The 17,078-nt window shown below is 44.2% G+C and overlaps 1 protein-coding gene and 1 long non-coding RNA gene across 5 annotated transcripts in view; one reads left to right on the plus strand and one right to left on the minus strand.

Annotated features, from left to right (window-relative positions):
- The window catches only part of LOC110405320, a 53,450-nt gene extending 41,868 nt beyond the window's left edge, over window positions 1-11,582 (plus strand). Inside the window, exons 2-6 of the long non-coding RNA XR_002442804.1 lie at window positions 4,767-4,957; window positions 5,311-5,433; window positions 8,229-8,321; window positions 8,941-9,059; window positions 11,480-11,582. This is a non-coding gene — a long non-coding RNA (uncharacterized LOC110405320). The remainder of the gene's footprint in view (window positions 1-4,766; window positions 4,958-5,310; window positions 5,434-8,228; window positions 8,322-8,940; window positions 9,060-11,479) is intronic.
- SPOCK1 (SPARC/osteonectin, cwcv and kazal like domains proteoglycan 1) overlaps window positions 9,894-17,078 on the minus strand; it is a 257,432-nt gene continuing 250,247 nt past the window's right edge. For all 4 annotated transcript variants that reach the window (XM_021410534.1, XM_021410531.1, XM_021410533.1 and 1 more), the window contains 2 exons: window positions 14,313-14,450; window positions 9,894-13,311 (listed from right to left, as the gene is read on the minus strand). In XM_021410534.1, the coding sequence (XP_021266209.1) occupies window positions 13,121-13,311; window positions 14,313-14,450 (329 nt within the window). In that variant the 3' untranslated portion in view covers window positions 9,894-13,120. The remainder of the gene's footprint in view (window positions 13,312-14,312; window positions 14,451-17,078) is intronic.

Genomic DNA, 17,078 nt, shown 5'->3' on the forward strand with positions numbered 1-17,078 from the left:
AAAGTGCTTCAGTCAGAACTTGAGCTTGTGGCTGCAGTGATCCCCCACCAGCAGCTCTCACCTGCCTGTCCCATTGCTACCACCAGCACCAAGTAGCTGGCACTGGGAGCTTGGCGTGCCTCTGATCCCCAACCAGGGGTGTGGGAAGGGGCTCCAGGGCAATGCCTGGCTGGGGTGAGAGAGAGGTGGGGCCTGCTGAACAGAAGGGGCTTGAAAAGGAACTCCCTTTCCACTCAAGAAAGCTTCATTCCATGTGTAAAGCAGAGTGGCACCACCATTTCACTTCTCCGTGTGCGTGCAGTTTGCAAGAAAGCTTAGAACAGAAGCAAACGGAGCTCGTGCCACCAGGCTGGCACGAACCCTGCTGCATGGTGCCTGAGCAGCTGTAGCTTTGCTTTGTCCCATCCCTTGGTGCTCGGGAGTGCTTGTACCCATGCCCACCCCACAGCACTGGGCCAACAGCTGCGCTGCTCCTTGGGTGGTGTGGAGGTGACGTCCTGCCCCAGCTCTGCTCTCAGCACCCGCATGTTGTGTGCACCAAGAGGTGCAGGGCTGGTGCTGGGGGCTCACTGAGATAAGCAAACGTGAATTTGGCGTTTAAGTTTGCAGCAGTGGACGTGCACAAATGGAACTGATGGAATTTCCTCTGCCTGCTAAGGAAAGCATGAAACAAATTATTTTCTGTCCAGAGTTTGTGGTAGAGCCGTGAGGGACTTCTAATTGGAGAGTTAATGTGTACTTTCCAGTGATTAGGTAAACACATTTTTTTGTTATTCATAATTGCTTCCATTGCATGGATTCAACTAATTACAAAAGCATCCCTTGTAGAAACCATTTACAATTTTAATTCCAATTATTTTTTGATAATTCAGAAACATTTTTCCTACTATTCATCAGAAAGCAGAAAGTTAATCCATTCATTACCACACTGAATGGCTGATTTGAAACCAAGCGTGGATTACAAAGTCAGAATGAAGGTGACAACTGGGGTCTTGCTATGCAGAAAGTTGAGAGGGAGATAGCTGTGAAAAGAACTCACTGCTGGAAAAAGACAAACCATTTGTGCAGCTGGAGAAGAAAGGCAGTGCTACACCACGGATGTTGCCATGTTCAATGAGCCCTTGTGTAATGGCAGGAGGAGAAAACCAGGGAAATGTGTTTGCCCCAAATATCTTCTCTGAAATACATGTAGGTTAAGGATGTCTGTGTAGCGGGCATCCCTCAGCTCCCCTGAATGCTATCTTGGCATTAGGGTGGATGTGGCATTGAGGGATGTGGTCAGTGGTCATGGTGGGGATGGGCTGATGGTTGGGCTGGGTGATCTTAGTGGTCTTTTCCCAATGTTAATGATTCTGTGGGGCTTCAGCTCTGCTCTAGGGAGCAGCTGTGGCAGGAGGCAGCTTGGGGCTCATCGTTGCTGTGCCCCAGTGACACTGCAAACCTGGAGCTGGGCTGGAGATCGCTGGGTGCTTTCTGTTACGTGATGGCTTTGCTGTTAAAATTCTGATTTTGGCTCAAAGCATAAAAGGACTGGAAGATTCTGAGGGCCTTCCTAAGCACTGCTGGATGACAGCGAATCTCCTGTGATTCCTTTTGATCTGAAAATTACAGCTCAGGTCCTCCCTGGTGTGCGTCTCTGTAAGTAATGTGCTTTTGGTGGAGCTGCACTGATTTACAGCCCTGGCCAGGGCAAGAATATGTTTCTTTTAACCTAAATGACCTTTATTTAAATGAACCCAATCTAGGAATTAAGCATTCAATCTGATTTCCTATTTGCACAATGTATACATTACATTCAGTTTTATTACGCAAAGCTTCATCTATAAGATGTATGCAGCTTTTTTCTCTGAAAAGTGATTACCCTCCTTGATATGCAGCCATAAAAGAGCCCACAAAATTTGCTCCCGACTCCCAAATTTGTACACTGAATTCCAGAATTTAGAGCCCATAAAACTAATGTATAGGATTTGCTGTGAAAAGCTTTGATTTCTGTATATAAACACTAAGAAATGCACTCCTACTCGTTTACCTTTTCCAAGTATTTACTTAAATGCACTTTTCCAAAGGCAGTTTTAACCTTTGGAAATGGATCGCTGCCTGAAATGGTTTCAACAAGTCACAAATGCAGTGTTTAGGTCAGGAACTGGAAAACGTTTTGGTTTTGAAATGCCGTCTGTCCTGCAGGGTTTCTCTCCGTGGGCAGCTCCGTGCGTTGTACTGGGGCAGGCTGGGAAAACATTCCCAATTGTGGTTTCTGGGCAGAGCTCACCACTGACACGTTGGTGGGCTGATGGTTGGTCTGGATGATCTTAGTGGTCGTTTCTAATGATTTGATGGTTCTGTGCTTTGGGAGTTGTCTGTTGTGAGCCTGGGATGCTGGGGGAAGGGTTCTCTGGGAGCTCAGAGGTGAGCACACCAGGGATGTGTGAGGGGCACTGTGTGTGGGCGCTTTGGGACAGATTTGGTTTTTGAGCCCTTTAAAGTCATTACCTTCTGGTTTTATGCAACTACTGTCATTGTCAGTGCTCCAAAAATACGCAGAAAGGAAAATACAGGAGAAAACAAAGCTAATTCTTTAAGGGCAGCAGTCTCATTTAGCAGCCTTCGCTATTCTGGACTTCAGTGAGCACCTATTGTCTCACCCACCCCAACATCCCTGGTGTTTCAGCCAGGTTTTTTTAACTCAGCCTGGAGAGAAGTGCCACATCTCCCCATTGCTGATATGGCAGTGCCTGGTGTGACACAACCCAATTTGCTTTTGCGGCTCAGAACAGTTGCTCTGGACCTTGTTCACGTAAATCCCCCCTTGTAGCCTCACTGGATGGAATAAATCCAGATCATGGGAGCAAAATGCTCTGAGGATGCAGTGTTTCAGAGGCAGAATCCATCAGGAAAGCAGCTTTGGGCCTGAGTCCCCGCTGAGCTGGTGTTTCTGTGTCCCAGCACGCCGCTCGCTTCCTGTAAAGGAGCCTTTGACCCACAGCATTCTAGGGAACAAATCCTTTCTTGTTCCTTTCCCCATTTCTGCTAGTAGGTCAGGGCTAATGTTGGAAAGTGATAGCCTCTGTCGCAGCGTGGAGATGGTAAATTGAAGCTGAGTATTGCAGGGTGTTTCTTGGGGGTTGCTGGAAGTGTGGGAGGGAGATTGAGTGCCTCATCCCTCACAGATAATGAGCGTGGAGGGGAGGCAAGACAATCAATGAACAAAGCTGAGGTGTTTTCGGCTGTGTCACAGAGATGTATAAAGCAATGGGTGTGTTAATTGGCTTCCCAGGGCCAAGAGCAGTGCCCGGCTCTGGACCAGGGATGGAGAACACTAAGAGAATGAATACTGGCCAATGTGTTCATCAGTGCTTTGGAGACCTGCTGTCAATAGGCCAGGCCAGGCTGCCTGGGTGAAAGACTAGAAATCTGGGTTGTGTGCCCCAGAGCAAAGCCCACTGGATGGCTGCAGGGCAGTGCACGATCGGTGCCGTTTGGCAGTCTCTGCCAAGCCAGCCTGGGCATGGGAGCCTGTAAAGCTCCCAGAACAACAGCTAGGCATCAGGAGAAACCCCTCAGTCCTGTGAGGCAAGTGACCCCAAGGGCAGCAGCTGGGGATGCACTCACTGCTCCCAGTGGAGCAGAGGCTGGGGCAGGGCAGCTCTTTGCTGGGTAGGCCCCACTTGTTTCCTCCCCAAACCTGGCAGGGCACAGCAGTGCTCCTCAGTGCTGTCATTAAAGGTGATTACTCCAGAACGAACACCATAAGGTACATGTGAGCTGGTGAGGATCAGACACCCGCTCAGCCCACAGACGTTTGCCCAGAGCAACGTTTTAGCAATCTCCAGAGGGACCCAGCGGTGCTGGCCATTAGGAGAGCAGCACAGAGAACGCTCACAGGGTTTCTGAAAGACTCTAAAAAACTCTCCTGGGATGAAAGCAACAGCACTGAGACCTGAACCGGTGTGGATTTGCTGAGCAGGCTGATGAACACTGCTGTGTGGGAGACCTGAGGGCAGGAGAACAATTCATAGTGCTTTGTTCCCTGCCCCTAAAGTCACTGTCATCTTAAAATTCTCGACAAACATGAAAACAAATCATGTTGTCAAAAAATCATGCGTTAGAAACAAATTATGCTCTCTAAAAGCATCTTGGCAATATAATTGATAAACTGTGCGTGTGGGAGATAATTGAAAAAGTGGGGGGGGACAGGCAGGGTAGATGACTAAAATAGGAAAATAATGAACACGTGTAAATAAGAGCCACAAACAATAAATATAAATTACGGTGTGACAAACTGTAAATAATCAGAGCATTTCAGGCCTGAAATGTGTTCCTTCTTCAGGGAAAACTTGCTGTGGTGAATCTGGAAAAGGCTGAGAGAGGAAAACAAGAAGAGAAGCAGTTATCAGAGCTCTTGGAGATGGCAGGAGCCATCATTCCTTGGATTCATTACTTGGACCCTTCAGTGGCTCTGTGGAAATACGGCACACTGCTGGCCCAATTCATACCCTCACCCACCCTACGAATGCTGTGTCAGGAGCGATGCCACCAGCCCTTCACACCCCACCACAGAGGAATGAAGAAAAGAGGGATGGTCTTTCTCTTCCCTTGTTTAGCCATTTAGAAGGGGAGTTTGGTGCTACCTGTTGTTTCCTTCCTTCCCCAGTGTCTGAGGAGCCCATGTGATATTCAGAAACAAACAGCCGCTGTCCTTAGCTTCTCCTGCAGATGCACATATCAAGATATCTGTGTAACATTTTAACCTTTCTCTTTGTTTCCAGGGCCGAAATCCTCTCCAGATCCCCAGGATTAAGTTCTCAGCAGGACCTCCGTGTGCTGTGGTGCTACAGAGCGTGTTCAGATGAGACTCAGTCATGGTGCATAGGTTGGAAAGCAGCCTGAGATCAGTGCTGAGGTGTGGGAAGAGCTTTGGGATGCGTGAGGGCTGACAGATCTGCTGCCTGGACTCTTGGTGAGGAATGGGGCTGCACTTGGACTTTCCTTTGATGTTTTAAAATGTGATCACTTTCTTAGGACATTTTCAATTCATTTGTGCAATACAATACAATAGAATCAGTAAAGTTGGAAATGACCACTGAGATTCCAAAGTCCAGCCCCAGCCCAACCCCCCCATGCCCACTGACCGTGTCCCCAAGTGCCACTTCTCCACGGTTCTGGAACACCTCCAGGGACGGTGACCCCCATAACCTCCCTGGGCAGCCTGTGCCAGTGCCTGACTGTTCTTTCAGAGAATAAATTTCTCCCGATATCCAACCTGGACCTCCCCGGCACAACTTAAAGCCATTGCCTCTTGTCCTATTGCAGGTTAGCTGTGAAAAGAGGCCGACCTCCATCTTGCTTCAAGAAGGGCTAAGCTCTTGAGTGGAATAAAGCCCTAAGCATTGGGTGAAATCGCTGGATTTGTGGATTTGTGCCCACATATTGCAGGTAGGTTTGAGGACACGTTTCGTTAGTGGGAAGATTTGAAGGATAGTATTTGCTGCTTGGATGATGGAAGGTGCTTTGGGAACCGCCCTCAGGAGCAGTGGTAAAGGCAGAGCTCACACCCCTCCACCTTGCTGCTGGATAGCAAGATGCTATCAGGTGGTAGAGGTGCATCATGCTCTGCACTGAGGGGCAAGAACAAGAAAATAAATGGTATTAAAATGCAGGCTATTGCCAGTGGTTATTTCTATGGCTAGTCCCCTTCCATTAAGCTGCACAGAATCCATCACGTTATGCCTTATTTCAGCTGTGATTGCTCCTGAGGAAAGCTGCAGGTCACACTGCATCCGGCAGTGCCTTTGGGAAGAGCTCAGCGTGCAGAGCCGCAGATAAGAGGGGGGAGGCTGCTTGGCCACGGCGGTGTACAGCCGTGCTGGCAGTGTGCTCAGCCAGAAGCTGTAGGATGTGCTGCCAGCTGAGCTTGGCTGTGAGGCTGAATGGTGATAGCTGGTATAAAACAGCACCAAAGTTGCTGGGGGCGTAGCGGAGAGCAGGCAGCAGTTTTGAAATGTGGTGCAGATAAGACAAGGTTCACCCTCCAAATTGTGAGCCTCTGAAGCATCCCCAAGGCCCTGGCACGCTGATGATGCGTTGTGCCCTGCAGAGCCAAAATGTCCTGGTCTTAATGTAACCCTACAAGCAGTGGTTTGGGACAGAGCCTTGGCCCGGATTAACAGAGGGTTTCATGAGACTCAATTAGCAAGGTTATTAATTAATCAATTATGTAAAACAGATGAGCAATCAGATATCCTGTTCTACACTGATACAGCTCATTGTTAAAACTTAATTAACTCAAAGGCTTGGGGACAAAATTAAAAAAAAAAAAAAGAAACAAAGGAAAGGAAACACCACCTACTGACGACTGAAGCAAATGATTTCAAATGAGGATGGAGATTGGGCTTGAGAGCAGACAGGACCATCAGTGTTATTTTGGATGGTTTAGCAAACCCCATGATGTTCTACCACAGCAGCCAGCTGAGCCAAACTATTCTCTCTTGCTTGCCAAAAGAAATCTATTGCAGTCCCTTTGTGTAACCAGATGTGCTGCCCACCCTTCGGTGCTGGCCATGGGGCAAGAGGAGGTGATTGGAGCAGATTTGCACCCTGCTGCAACAGGACTGGCCTTGGCAGCCACCAAAAAAAGCTGCTAAAAGCACTGGAAGTATTGATCTTCTGTAACAGCCCCTTGTAACCCACTGTATTTCAGTAGCCTACGCTAATCTGTGAAAGCCTACATCTTGTTACTGACTTGCTTTTATTTAATTTTACTTTAGGCTAGTAGCTATTTAGGTCGATTCCTTGCCACTTGTGATAAATTGATGTCATCTGTGATGGAGCAAATCTATGTCGGTATATTCCTACTTGTGCTGACTTTTTCTTGACCATATTTGTGTTAATTGAATTTGGGATATTTAGCACAGAAAAGCCAGTATCAAAAACTGCAAGTCTTTCAAAAATTGCAAATAATGTCAGATCAGGTAATTCATTTTCAAAGCATAAGCCAGCGTGTATCTGAACTTTTCCTCTAACAGTACACTGGATTTTTCCATGTTCAAGGGCCAGATTGCAAATGTATTGGCTGGGAAAGGAAGTGGAGTCATGCTCCAACAATGATTTTTATTGAGTAACTATAGATGAGGAGTGACAGTTAGTACCTGGCAGGGACCCTGCGTGTTAAGTTTTCTTTATGAACTCACTCTCTCTCTGCCCAACCTTTTAACATAGAATTGCAGGAATTTATAGTAAGCCCTGAAAGAAGTGGATACATGAGACCAGTTGCTGCCAGACACCATATTTCTTTCTAAACCTGGTGTCAGCAGTGGGGTTTCTTGTAGAGGTACAGCTGGGAGGGTGCTTCCATAGGCACTTAATGCACATATTAGAGCAGAGCGTTTTGCCTCAAGATTGGGCTGATATAGCGCTGGGAAATATTGAACACGCTCACTGGCCGTGCTCTTCCCTTCCTCCTGGACTGCCACTGTGTGGTTTTGTTGTTGTTTTTTTAATCCTAGCTTTCAGGCGTTCATTTCAAGCACTTACTTGGTATTGCTCACAGGGGACAGGAGCAACCCAGCTCATGGCAGAAAGCCGCCTCTGCACTTCGTGGGTTGTGATGGGCTGATCTTGAGCTGCTTAAGTCGGTGGGAATTTGCATTGCCCTGAAGAAAAGTAGGAACTTTTCTGAGAGCTCACCCACGTCCCGTGGGGCTGCTCCTCTCCTCCTCGCTTACTGAAATCTCGTTTTTGACCCTTTATTTTTCCTTCTTGCAAGGCAGGATAACGCCTGCTCTTTCCCCTGCATCCCCCAGCCCTCCAGAAAGGTGGTGTGGGTGCTCAGAAAGGCAAAGGCTTGTTAATAGCACTCTGCCTCCTTTTAACCTAACTGGAGAGCTGCACTGCATGCAAAACTGTTTTGACATGATTTTTCTTTCTAATATCTCACCCTTCGACTGTCAGTATTTAAGGAAAAATGAAGCTAATCATCAGTGAAGGCACTGATGCTAATGCTTCATAGCTGGTGTGGCTCTCATCAGAAAGCTTTGTAAGAGAGAAAAAAAGACTGTGTGTGTAAGAATACATCTGGCAAGGGAGGTTTCAGAGGAAAAAAAAGTATGATCACTAGCAAAATAATATTATTTAACGTGAGAATAGTATTTGTATGCTCGAAAACAGGAGGAAAAAGGCTATTTCCGTGTAAAGAGTTAATCTTGTCATTTGTCCTGTGTCCCTTTTCCCAGAGGTACCAACACCACCCAGTGCCTGTGCTGGCAGGTTTTCCTGAGGATGGGAAGCATGGTGTTTGGGAGAGGATGGACTCTGTTGTCCTCCAGGTAAGAGCCAGCCCTGCTCACCACTTTATCTTATGCCCAGACCAACCTCTTACCATTGCTGGAGCAGTGCTTCAGCAACAGACATACTGCAATATCAGTTGGCAAAGGCTGTATCCCTTAGAAGGAACTTCTTGAGAATTGGTCCAAGATTCTACACCGAAATGGGAAAGCTCGAGATAAAACAACAAACCTTATCAGGACACGGCAGGTGGGACATGACAATCTGCTGTGAGTATTTGAATGTCTGATATCCAAGGACTGATTCACAGCGTTTAGCCCAGTACAGGTTGTTACAGAAGAAATTAGCACCGTACAGGTGATGAAACAGCAGCTCAACCTCATCCGAGGGAGGGAAACCACTCTCAGCAGTGGGTATCCCAAAGCGGGGGAGCAAGGACAGCAGGGGCTGATGCAGAAAGGTGGTCACAGGAGGCACTGCTGGGTTTCTGCTCAGGGAGGGCAGTGGTGATGCTGAACGTGGGGGCTTCAGTCCCTGCAATTTTGGATCTCGAAGAGGTTCAGCACCATCCACTCCTTAACCATTTCCCCACCATTAAAATCTCATTAGCAGCCCACACGCTCTTAAGCTCACGAGTTTGTTTGTGTGTTTGCCTTTCAGCCCTGAGTGTCACAGTGTCTGACATCTGGTGCTGCTCAATCACTTAAATGTGAAAGATCAAACACTTCAAAAAGGTCTCCCTGGGTTTGGAAATGGAAAGCTCTTATCTTCTCAGACAGGTAAGGCAGCATGCTGGACAGCAGGGTGTGTTACCAGTAGTAAAAACAAACCAATGAATAAGATCAATGTAACAGAAGTTTCAGTTGTGCTCTGGACAGATTCTGCTCTTAGAGGAGACAGCTCAGCCAGTGGTGTAAGGACAGATGAGCTCTAAAGCTATTACATGAGATCATCACCGCACTCATCTTTGAAAACAGATTTCATACTTTCATGTGGCAATTTAATATTGACAAAAATATTTGAAGTGCAGAGAGGAAAGGTGATGGAGGAACATTTATAATTCCGTAATTAGCACTGTAATGATGTTGGCTGTTTAAAGTTAGTTAACTAAATGGAACTAGAATTTAATAACAGAGACACACGTCCACTTATTTAGAACTGAGAATGGCTTCCCCCCAGTTGCATTCAGTGCATTTTTGTCTTCATTTGTGCTGTATGTAACAGTGTAACGGTGTCTGTTTGTAAAACTGCCCCTGATTCCTCCAGAAGAGAGAGAAAAACACAACAATTTGCAAACTGGGGAGGAAATAACACTGGAAGTTCCCCTCACACCTTCCTACAGCTCATTTCCTTAAACAATCTATTTTATTTGAAAAGTTCTGGTGTTGGTACAATCGTTGCTTTCAGTTTGACTTCATTTCTGCTTCTAAAATACAGCTTTCTAGAGACCTTACATTAACTTCACAGATTATGGATGACATTGTACAGAGGTAACAGGTATAAACCAAATATAAAAGACCATCCATTTCCATGCATGATTAAATGCTGACTCAAGGTGCTGCCGTATTTTTGGTCCCCAAAGTTTAATAAAATTCAAGACAGGTAATCATGAGTCGCAGACAAATTAAAATTTATTGAGACAGACAAAAATGCAACTATTCCAGACTACAGTTAAGCATTTACAGTTAACCAAAGAAAGATAGCAAAATGTTCACATTCCACTTAACTCCGTATGGAAAAAGCATTCAGAATTTACTATGCAGTTCTACTTACTATGATAGCCTACATCCATCTACAGTAGGGACATCAAACTGAAACACGTAATATTTGGATCTCTTCTTACAGATCTACACATTGAACAGTAACGGACATCAACAGCATTGAGAAAAGTATAAAAAGACCAAAAACCACCTACTGTAGAAAGGGCTTTTTGATGTATAGTAACTGTACAAAGCAGTCTATGTATTAAAGGAACTTGAATGGCATACAGAAGGGACTGCAATAAAAGCCAACAAATGTAGGAAGCTAAGCTTGGGCGAGCCGGTGGTCTGTACCGAGTGATGACCTTAGATCTATGTCATTTGCTGCTTGAAGGGAAAAATGCTACAAAACTTCTAATATCAAAATATTCCCATGCCAGAAATGTACACTGAGACTAACAGACTAGGCTGGAGAGGCAAGGAGAAGCATTCACTAACAAACAGTGTTGTTTTAAATATAAACTTTACATTTTCAATATAAACTGTAGAATAAATATTAAATAAACAGTCTAACAGTTTAAAATAATAGTACGGAATAGCTTGGAAAAAAAGACAAGGAAAAGAAAAGGATTCTTTGTGTTCACAGCAAAGGCCAGTAATGACCCAAAAAACCCAACTGTGCTGAAATCTGAACTCAAGGAGATTTTGATTTAACCACAGTAGTTAAAAGGACACCTTGAACCATAAAGCAATGCCTAACAGTATTTCATAGCCCCTAATATGAAAAGAAAATGAGATTAAAAATTGGTTTGTGTCTCTAAAAGAATGGGGCAACTCCGATTCCATTTTTCACAATGAGAAAATGTTTGAAAGGTCAATGACTTGATGCAGATGGGAAATTCTGCTTTGGGAAAGAAAAAAGAAAAAAGAAAGGAATTAAATTAAGCTGCGAGCAAATCAAATCCTTTACAAAGCATGAAGAAGAAAAGGGTTTGATCCGGCAAAGAATTGGTTCTTGGTAGATTTCTTGTCTGTTTTTAGTCTAAAGAAATAAAACACCTTCTTAGAGTTATTGTCTCAATATACGCTTATACGTATATATAAAATTCAGGTCCCCCAAACACCGGACAGTGCTGGTGGATTTCAGCAGGGCTTTGTTAAATCGCTTCATGCTATTTGAGAGCTCACTCGAGGCAAAATGCAGTCTGAGCTGCCATTCAAAGCACAAAGATCTGTCTGGTGCCTTCCTGATGAGGCCCTGCCCCATTATGTGATATTATTTTCTTGAAACTGTGTTATAGCTGCAGCCTACTGAACTGGTCTATAATAAAATTGTATTTTCCCAGTGCTGATTTGGAACGGTCAGACATAGAAGATTACAGCTAGGACAGGATCAGTGGGGATGAGAATTGGTTGCTGGTGGCACCTCTGCTCACGTAAACTGAAGGATGTCTGCATTCCTTTACAAAGCCTTTTTTAACAGGTTTTTATTTAACCAGTTGCAGATTTTTGCACAAGACGCAGGAGTCCTGCAAGCTTGGACCTGGTTCCTTGCGAGGGTTTGGCTGGACGGGCTGTGCCCTGTGAGGTGTGGACAGAAGGGATGGACTGCGTGCCCTCTGCAGTGATGCACACAGCTGGAAGAGCCACTGCAAAGGGATGCAGGAATGCAGAAAAATAAATGAGCGTGGAGAACAAGACCGTTTGTGGGGAGGTAAGCTGAGGGTAAATTTGTTCCTAAGAGTTTTTCTACAATTAATTAAAATGAAGCCAAGAGTGCCTACCCCGCCACCAGGCAGTTTGTGTGTGGATGCATAGTGCTTTCCTTGGCTCTTCCTACTTAGAGGTCCTGAAAATGGCAAAAATAATGAAAGGTCACCACAGTATGTTCCTGCATCAGAGAGCTGCCACGGGAAAGGACACAGCAAATAATTTAATGTCAGTGTGCTGTGATACAATTGTAGAGCTATAAATACATGGCTGATGCTGAGGGGAACACAGATTGCATTTTAATACTATTCTTTTTGTGTGTGTGCACGTCAGGAGCGTGCAGTCTCTCACGCCGAGCAGGAGTTAGGCTTTTGAAGCACTCCCACATCAAGTTGCTTTTTAAAACAGGCCAAATACATATTAACTATTTAAATTAAAGAAATGACAGCTTATTACTTTTGATGGTGAGTGGCTCTGAAAGCTGCACAGCCTTGCAGTGAGGGAGTGCTTACCAGGCAGCCTGTGGTGTGTGAGCCGGGATGCAGGGGCCTGTGTGACGTTAATGCAACACTGAGTGCAAAGGAGTTCAGCCAGATACTGGGGAATGGCTATGGAGGCAGTTGTGATGCTACAAATTGACTGAAGTCTCTTTCCTCAAACACTTGGAAAGGCAGATGGATGCTGTTCCCTGCCTGTGGGGTTTGATTTGTGATAGCTGCAGGTTCTCAGCACCTCTGAAGATCAAGGTTGTGTTACCTAACCCAATAAACAGTGGCAGAGAGCTGAACTATGATCCGGTGGGAGTTTGTTCTTCAGTGAGGTTGGACTAAACCTGTCGGACACATTCTCAAAGAATGTAAGGAAAATAAAATCCCACCAGTGGGTTTCTTTCTGGACTAAAGCCCTGGTTCTGGGGAGCCAGAAATCACTACCAAAGGTATTTAATCAACTGGAGTGCAATAAATATGGAGTAGAGAAGGAGACACCTCCTTTTCCTTTCCTATGAAAGAAAAATGACTGTTTCTGATATGATCCAGATAGCAATTTATGATACAAATTGTCTGTGATAACATCAGATGGGCTTCTAAGCCTTGTACCAGTTTGCTGAGCCCTTCTGTGATTCTTCTTTCACGAGATATGTGTCATAAGCTGTGTAACTGAGGATTAAGACATGAAATGTTTTTGGAACAAAACTCATTGCCCCTGTGGATAGAGAAAAATCTCCCAAACCAACAGAACAAAAGCTGTATTCCAAACAGTCCTTGCTGGGAAAAAAAAAAAAAAAAAGCTGTCTTCCAAATTAAATAGACTATACAAAATTAAACTCAGTTGGGAGGGAATATTTGTGCCAGGTACTCTCAGATACAATTGCAGAGATATGATGTGACTTGCAATATTGTGCAAAACGTGAGTCCTCAGAACAATGGGCACTACCATATATAACCAATTTCATCATCCTTATCATCATCTTCATCTTCATCGTCTTCATTAGCTGCTCTTACATGAATCTTCAGTTTCCCTTCTTTGTCTTTTTTTGCTGCTTCAGGTTCCTCTTCCAAATCATCCAGCAACACAACAGATCCACCACTGCCAAAATCCCCTGAGGTTTCTTGCTCCTCTTCTGAAATAGGTAAGTGGGAACAGTCATTTCCTCATGTGACACCAAGTCACCTCGTACATCGCTACTCTTGTCATTCAAGCCATTGGCATTTGCAAGTTACTTTTTTAATTAATTGGCTCAGTTGTTCATGAAACAATCTATAAATTTCACTTTTTATCCTGAACTGGGATAAATTTATATATTAATTTACTCTAAAAAATTTTCGTGCATGAACAACTGCATCACTCTGCTCCCAACTGATTTTAAGACTGACTCAGTTCACATGCATGCAGGCCAGAAAATAATTACTTAAAAATGCTTTTAACCCATTATGATTAAGGAAACTAGGCTATGCTAGAAATATTCCATAAATTCATTTTATTTAAGTGCATAAAATGCACACTTTGCAAATACATCTATTGAGCCTTACACCCGTGATGCTGTTCTAGGTCTCTCTTCTTCTGGAATTACAACAGCTGCATCTACAGCCATCACTCAAGCACACCAAAGCAATGGCACTGAAATACTTCTTGCCTAGGTAAGACAGCTAACTGGTGATTGTATATACCTTCACCATATTGTACTGTCAACAATGTTCTTGGGCTTGATTGCTAATTTATAAAAATTTGTAGTTAGGCCTTCCTTTCCCTGCAAAGACATTGTTTGTGAAGTCTCCATTGATATGTGTTCCAAAGTACACAGAGCAATGTATTTAATAACCCTGCAACCTGTAGCCTTAATTACAATATCAGTGACAAATCCCACACTGGTAGTAACAAAAGCATCCTTTTAACACTGGCTGTTGTGTGCTCCATTTTGCTGTAGCCCCTCAGTCCGAGGGACAAATGTGTGTATAAGGGCCCCATTTGTAATAGGAATTGGAAACCACTTGAGCACTTTGAACACTGGTACCTACGTTTTGCTGTTGTCACTTGTGTTATCATATTCTGTCTAACAGCAATGGCAGGCCTTACAACGATGTTAATTCGTTCGCTATCTGAGGAGAGCATGTCATTACTCACCACAACTAACCGTCCCCTGCTTTCTCGAGCCAGCTATCTCATTGCCGTACTTATCAACGCACCAGCACTGCCCTGTGCTGCCATGGCACTGAGTGGCTTTGTAATATCCTTCTTCGTTGCACCGTGGGATGAAAGCACCTGAATAAAATAGAGGACATAATCAGTCACACAAGCCTCGGTAGGATTAAGCAGGTCTGTGATGGGCTTGTTGCTTATTTACATGAAAATCTTCACAGTGTTGGCAAGAAAACTCTTGAGACTATCTGGTGGCTAAAAGGGAGCAGAAATTATAAATGATTAACTACCCTCAGCCACCCTGGTCACTATGCAGTGCGTGACTTTGTGGTAGCACGCGGGGGCTGAAGGCATACGCTACTAAAGATGAGTTCAGACTGTCTCGGAATGATTAGTATTCCCATAGTCTCGTTCAGATTTAACTCCAGGTTTTAAGCTTTTCTTCCCAACTGGAGTATTACCCCAACTTCATTAATTCTGCATTTTCCTTCCATTTGCACTCCTTCACTGTTTATCATATAAGTCTTTCCACAACACTGTAATTATCCCTGGAAGGTATCTGCCATCTGCTTGCTATTCATACTCATCTCAAGCATTTCTGACTCACTGAGAGTTTCCATGCATAAAAGAACTAATGCATAGAGGTTTACAGAGAGGGACAACAGGTACTGAAATCTCCCAGTCTTCAGATTTGAAGCCTAAGGTTTATCTCACAATAAAACCAACACAGTTCAGTCTTGCAGAGTGTGCTTCATTCTGGTTTCCATAGACAGGTGAGCCCTCAGGAGAAACCCCTGCTATTGTTCCCACCAATTGCAGCTGATAGAGGAATGCTCTTCAATATGAAAAGCTCTCTTGTCCTTCGAGATTATTCCCAGGGGAGGTCAATACAATCATTTTCCATTCTTCGCCAATTGCTTCAACTTGATACAAGGCAGAAACCTACCCTTGCCCCAAATCTCTCATCTCAAATGGCTCTGGAGAAAGTATTTTCTCCTTTGTCAATGACACCCATGATTTACTGGTGTCACACAGGAAGTTTTAAAACTAGTTCCATGTGTACGGCGTCTCTTCAGACAGTTCATGTGTCAAAGGGGCTATTTTCTCTAAATTTCTCACAAAAAAATGAGATCATGCTGCCAAAATGCCGTGAAATTTCCCATATAAAAGACATAAAAATGGAGGTCAGTCAATTTCATGTTTATATGTTTATATATAAACATCCTTGAGTTTCCAAGCATGCTGCACTACAGATCTTTTCTAATGCTTAATTGCCAATAATGTAGGTCTGGAAGATTAGAAGAGAAATCCTTGAATGTCAGCAGAAATTTTTGTATATCCGATCAGTTTTGTAGATCATTTTAGTGAAAGTATTTTAGATAACTTCAAAGTACATTCTTGTGCTAAGTTTGCTTATAGGAACCACCACTATGGTCATACACAAACGTAAGCACAATGATGACTACTCATGTTTACTATTTATCAGAAAAAAAGGGTTCTAATCATCGCGCACATATATTCAGCTCTGGAGGTTTTTACAAGTTAATGCTCAACTATTCAATCCCTTCTTCCAGTGGTGGTTTTTTTTTTTTTTTTCATATTTATGCTCATATCCTCTCTCTTCCAAATGCTTCAGGTGTTTATCAGACTATTCAAAACCTTGGAAAATGTGCTCATGTGCTGGTGTGCTCCCCTGTTACAGCAGCTGTGCTTCTGGCTCCAGGAACAACCAAGGAGAGGGGGACCTATGTGGCTTTGCAGGGTAGGAAGGGCATAGCCTCGGTATTTCTAAACTGTCTCATCCTTTCTCTTGTCCTTGGGCAACGCAACCCCTCCCTTTTTTTTGGAGGCAGACCTTTTCACAGAGTTTCACTATGTTTCTTGTAAAGTATTAAAAATGTTCCAGGATGACTGTAAAAGGCATAGATTAAAAAATGACCCAGGCTCATTGCCAAGATAACTATGTGTGGAAAGGATTTGCACTTCGGGTCACAGTGTAGAGTAGAAAGCACTTCTCTTTCTGCAGAGGAACTTTGTGCCAATTGGGATCTAATACTGGGACTTTACATATTGAGCAGATGTCATGCTGTGTGCCAGCCATCAGGGAGAAGCCTGCAGCACGTCCTCTCCTGTGTCAGGTGCAGGTGATAATCCAGTGAGGACAGAATATCACTGGGAGCAAATGGTGTACAAAAGGATGATTCATCCTGTAAATCCTAAGAAAATCAGGCCCTGTGTGTATTACAAGTAAGCTCTGCCTACAAGTTTTGGTTGGAATTTTTCAGCGGCATTGAATTTGATTGGGCATCTGGGAACAGCCATACAATTTGGAAGGAAAAGGGAATTCCTGTGTCCTTTCCATTTCCTCTCCCTTCTCTGTGTTTCTTGCACAGCCAGTGCTTCCCATCTCTGTGGCACTTTGTGGAGGGGGCTGCAGTTTTACTATCCACCGCTTCACCTTAGTTGCTCCCCACTGCCTGCCTCAGGCCAAGGAATCACGCTTCCTCTGTCTTTCTCTGTTCCACAGAGTATTTAATTATTCCCTGCCAACTGGAACAGCACTGCTGCACCTATATCCTCTTTATGTCTCTTTTTTTTTTTTTTTTTGCATTTTTCCTTATCTATATAACACTCTGCTTCCTTGGAGGACACGGGGAGAATAATTATATGCTAAAGATAGCGAAGCACACCGGTAAAAGCTAGACAGAATTAAGTGCTAGCTCCCTGTATTAGCTATTATGCCAGCTGAAT

Source organism: Numida meleagris, chromosome 12 (assembly GCF_002078875.1).
Source record: "Numida meleagris isolate 19003 breed g44 Domestic line chromosome 12, NumMel1.0, whole genome shotgun sequence".
NCBI classification, from domain to species: domain Eukaryota; kingdom Metazoa; phylum Chordata; class Aves; order Galliformes; family Numididae; genus Numida; species Numida meleagris.